This window comes from Bison bison, unplaced genomic scaffold, assembly GCF_000754665.1.
Source record: "Bison bison bison isolate TAMUID 2011002044 unplaced genomic scaffold, Bison_UMD1.0 scf7180017845671, whole genome shotgun sequence".
Lineage (NCBI taxonomy): Eukaryota > Metazoa > Chordata > Mammalia > Artiodactyla > Bovidae > Bison > Bison bison.
Genome location: NW_011476244.1, coordinates 37,569 through 41,761, shown reverse-complemented (window position 1 = coordinate 41,761; position 4,193 = coordinate 37,569). Strand labels below are relative to the sequence as shown.

The 4,193-nt window shown below is 60.4% G+C and overlaps 1 protein-coding gene across 1 annotated transcript in view; it reads left to right on the top strand.

The window, feature by feature from the left end:
- LOC104986028 (protein HIRA) overlaps nucleotides 1-4,193 on the top strand; it is a 37,082-nt gene that overhangs the window by 5,688 nt on the left and 27,201 nt on the right. The window contains exon 5 of the mRNA XM_010836441.1: nucleotides 4,007-4,102. Coding sequence (XP_010834743.1) covers nucleotides 4,007-4,102 — 96 coding nt within the window. The remainder of the gene's footprint in view (nucleotides 1-4,006; nucleotides 4,103-4,193) is intronic.

The window sequence follows — 4,193 nt, the reverse complement described above, 5'->3', positions numbered from 1 at the left end:
GGCAGAGGAGGTTGACACGGGCTCAGGCGGAAGTGGCCCAGCAGGGCCTGTGCGCGTTAAGAGGACACGAACTGCGGAGCTTCCTAGGGCAGAGCATCGGGGGAGCGGGCCCTTCGCTGGTGCCCGCAGAGCCAGCGGTGGGGGGTGTCCCGAGCCCTTGGGGAGGAGCCTGCAGCTAGAGCGGGGTCGGTGGGGCATGCTGCAGACGGTGCTGGAAGGGTGACCAGGGGCCGAGGGACGGCCAATGGGTCACCCTGACGGAGTCAGCTGCGTCTCTGGAACCCAGCAAGCTGCCCGTGAGGCTACCCAGGTGGGGGGCTCAGAGAGGACGTCCATGGGCCCTCGCCTGAGACTGGGTCTGAGCCCACAGGCAGGCAGAGCTGCTCGCCTTCAGTAGGGGCTCCTCCGGCGGCAGGTGTGAGTAAAACCATTTAAGAAAGGATCCGTGAGAAAGCAGAGACGATGGGTAGGAGGCGCTGGGTCCTGAAAAGCGGCGTGTGAAGACCTGGTACCGGGCGAGTTTGACCTGGACAGGCGCAGTGTGATGCTGGTGCCGAGCTGCAGACAGAGCGCAGAAACACAGGGCTGGCCAGAAAGTTGAAGCCCCACAGTTGATCCCACAGGGTTAGGGAACCTGAGCAAGTGGCAGCCCCGGCAGGCTGGGAGTCGCCTTCAGAAAACGGCTCCTGAGCCCCCTTTATCTGTTGAGGCGGGGTTTCTGACTATTGAGAATTATCCTGAAACAGAAATATTTACTTTTCAAAGGAAGCAACAACCCTGCGTTTCCAGCAAATATGAACAAAGCTGGAAAAATCAGTAACACCAGAATACTGTGAATTTAATAACATTGATAGCAGTGATTCATTTTAACCAAGTATGATGTATAACAGAAGAATTTTGTGTTGTGGTGCTGTGTTCACATATGTTAACATACTAGGAAATTAGGTAAGCAAAGCCAGGGTTATCCTAGGGCATTCTGAAATGAATATTATAGGTTATTCAGCATCAATTCCTAATAAAAATCCTTTTTTTTTTTTTAATGGCCATAGATAACTGTTCTCTTACTGTGATAAGGTCTTCCCTGGGTCTTTGGGAGCAAGGGCAAACAGCCCGCAGTTGAGCCTCGCCCCGTTGGTTCGGAGAGGAGACGGGCACGGGTGCCGTTGCCACACCACTCCTGGGGCATCTCTGCACTGCAGCTAAACAGAGTCAGGAGGTGCGCAGGGGTGCCCTGGAGGTGCAGCAGGGGGGATGCCGCCCTCTCCCTGCCGGGTGCCGAGCTCTGTCCCTGGGCTGCGGACAAAGACCCCACCAGCTGTGTCAGTTCAGCCACTCAGTCGGCTCCGACTCTTTGCGACCCCATGGACCGCAGCACGCCAGGCCTCCCTGTCCATGACCAACTTGCGGAGTTCACTCAAACTCCTGTCCATCGAGTCGGTGATGCCATCCAGCCATCTCAAGCTGTGTGGTGTACCAAAAAAAAAAAAAGGAGAGAAAGTAGATAAACTGGAAAATAATACAAAAGTGAGATGACATGAGGAATGAGACTCTTAGAACTTATAAAGCATTGAAAAGCACTTCAGACTAATATAAATAAATTACTAAATTGGCCTCATATAAGAAAACTTTTGGTTTTCTCTAGCAATAGCCAAAAGTTAGCAGTAGCCAAAGTAGCAATTGGAGTATCCACAGATAAAAAGAGATACTCAGACTCCTAAAGAAGGTCTCAGAAGGTGCTGTCCGGCGGGAAGAGCGGAGGGCGGGGAGGGGATGAGCACGTGGCCTGACCAGGCCCGCAGGGCAGTCGCCCGGGGTGTGGCCGTGGGCTTGGGGCCGGGGCACTCGGCTGAGTGAGGCAGAGCAGCGCAGGGCCTGGGCTGTGGGGCGGGAGGACCTATGGTGGCGTCTGGGTGAGGGCCTGTCGGGCTGCGGGGGTCATCGCGGTGAACTCGGGGCAGGTGGTCAGGCAGATCTGGGGAGCAGAGCAGAGGTAGGGGTTGGGGGCAGACCCGTGAGCTGGTCGCGGAGGGCAGTGCAGGGGGTAACAGGCAGGGCCGGAGCTCGGGGCATGGCTGAGCAGCGGGCGGGGGGCAGTGAAGATGCTGAGAGCTTCACGGCGAGCCCCGCACCCCTGCCCCACAGCTGCCTGTGCACCAGGGGTCGCGTCGGCCATGGGACAGCACGTGGAGGCCGTGGCCCTGGCGGGCATGGTTCCTGCAGGTGCAGTCCGGTTCAGGCCCAGTTGGAGGGGCTTAGGAGAGACCTGGGCCTGGAGCTGGATGGAGCCTGGCTGGTCTCCTGCAGAGACAGGGCGAGAGCCGTCACAGACAGGGGTGGGTGCCGGGCCCTCGAGGTGGATGGCCTGGAAGAGCCATCGGAGAGTCTGGGGGAGCAGTGGGAGTGAGATCAGGGCGGGCTCCTGGGCGTGGCCATGGGGACGGTGGGCTCCTGGGCTTGGCCATGGGGACAGTGGCCGAGGAAGCCAAGGTCGTTGGTGCAGGTGGGAGATGCTAAGGATGTTAGAAGAGTCATTCTACGGGAATCGCAGGATGGAATGACGCTGGGGAGTTGGTGAGCTTGACAGCGAGGTGGGGCGCGCCTCCGGTGCTTGGTCTGAAGGCAAGTGCTCCGAGCTGGCGTGCGGGGACGCTGTGTCCCTTGTGGATATTGACCGCAGACTCGGCAGTGGCTCCAGAGGGCCTCTGGTAGGGCGAGTCAGGACACGGGGGAAGCTCACACAGGGTCGGATGTCCAGGAGGCCTCGGGCTCCTGAGAACGCAGGGCTGTGAGTTCAAGGCAGCGCCAAGGCCCCAGAACCGGAGGAAAGCGTCATTCTCTGCGGGTGATGGGTCAGCAGCCATGCAGTGGCTGGCGGGGCCGAGGAGGCCGCATGAGCTCAGCTGCAGCCCGCATAGCGCACTCCAGCCGTGAGAGGCACGCGGCAGAGGAGGAGGCAGAAGGAGCGCTCACCCACCAGACCACCAGCAGAGCGGATATTCGTTCACAGTTAACAAGATAAAGTATAAAAGAAGTAATGATTTTTAAAAGTACCACGAGGGAGAATGACAGACTTGACAGTAACCTCCTACAGGAAGGAAAGCTGATGGGATTGGCGGCTGACATCTGTGTTATCCACAGCTCAGGAAATTGCTGAGAAACCCACCTCCCTTCTGGAGTCCTCTTTGAGCAGGCCTCTGCTCTAGGCCTTGGAAGCACAGGGGTCTGGGGTGTGCGTGGAGCCCCCAGCACCCGCCCAGGCTCCAGAGGTTCCTGTGCCCCTGCTACAGACCTGCCTTCGCCTTAGACCCCCCACAGCCTCCTCCCAGCACACGGGGGCAGCAGGGGAGGCTGCAGACAGTGTCAGACGGACGGGCAGTCTCGCTGTGGCCGAGGACACAGAAACAGACTGGCGGGTGAGAAGGGAGCCATCCTGAAGCTGAAAGGGGCCTTGGATCGGACGTCACGCTCGCAGCGCATGAGGAGCCCCGCCCACAAGCGTCCCGCACGCGGGGTGTGCAGCGTGCCGTGGGTGCCAGGGCCTGCTCCCAGCCCGCGCCCGCAGCGCGGAGTGGGGCAGCGGGAGAGCGTGTGCTGCCCCCGAGGAGCTCATGGCCTGGAGGAGAGGGCCCGACGGCTCTTGAGTGGCGGCTCTTTCTGTCTTCGCCCCCCAGCCCTTCCTCCATACACGCCGTGCCCAGCCGGGTGCTGCACTCAGAGGAGCCAGAGCGCCCGTGGCCGTCCTGCCCTCTTCGCGGGGGCTACCATGCTTCGTCTGAGGATGGGCGGGGCTACTGGGCACTCCAGATCTCCTGTCCCATTGCAGGACCTGAGTGGGAAGTGCTTCAGGCTGGTTTGGAAAGTCTAGTGATGGTGGTCTCGGGTCAAGTCTGCCCAGCCCAGAGAAGCCCGGGGCTGCTGACTGACCAACCGGCTGGCGGGCAGGGTGGAGCTGTGTGTGCGCACCCACGCCACGGTGAGAGACTGACCGCCCGCCCTTGTCTTCCAGATGTGATGGACGTTGCGTGGTCCCCCCATGACGCCTGGCTGGCCTCGTGCAGCGTGGATAACACCGTGGTCATCTGGAACGCCGTGAAGTTCCCAGGTCTGCGCTGTCTCTGCCTGGGCGGTCTGGCCAGGGCGCCCCCTAGTGGTGGCTGCAGCGGGTGGTCCGGGTCCCCTCGGTTGGCCTCTCA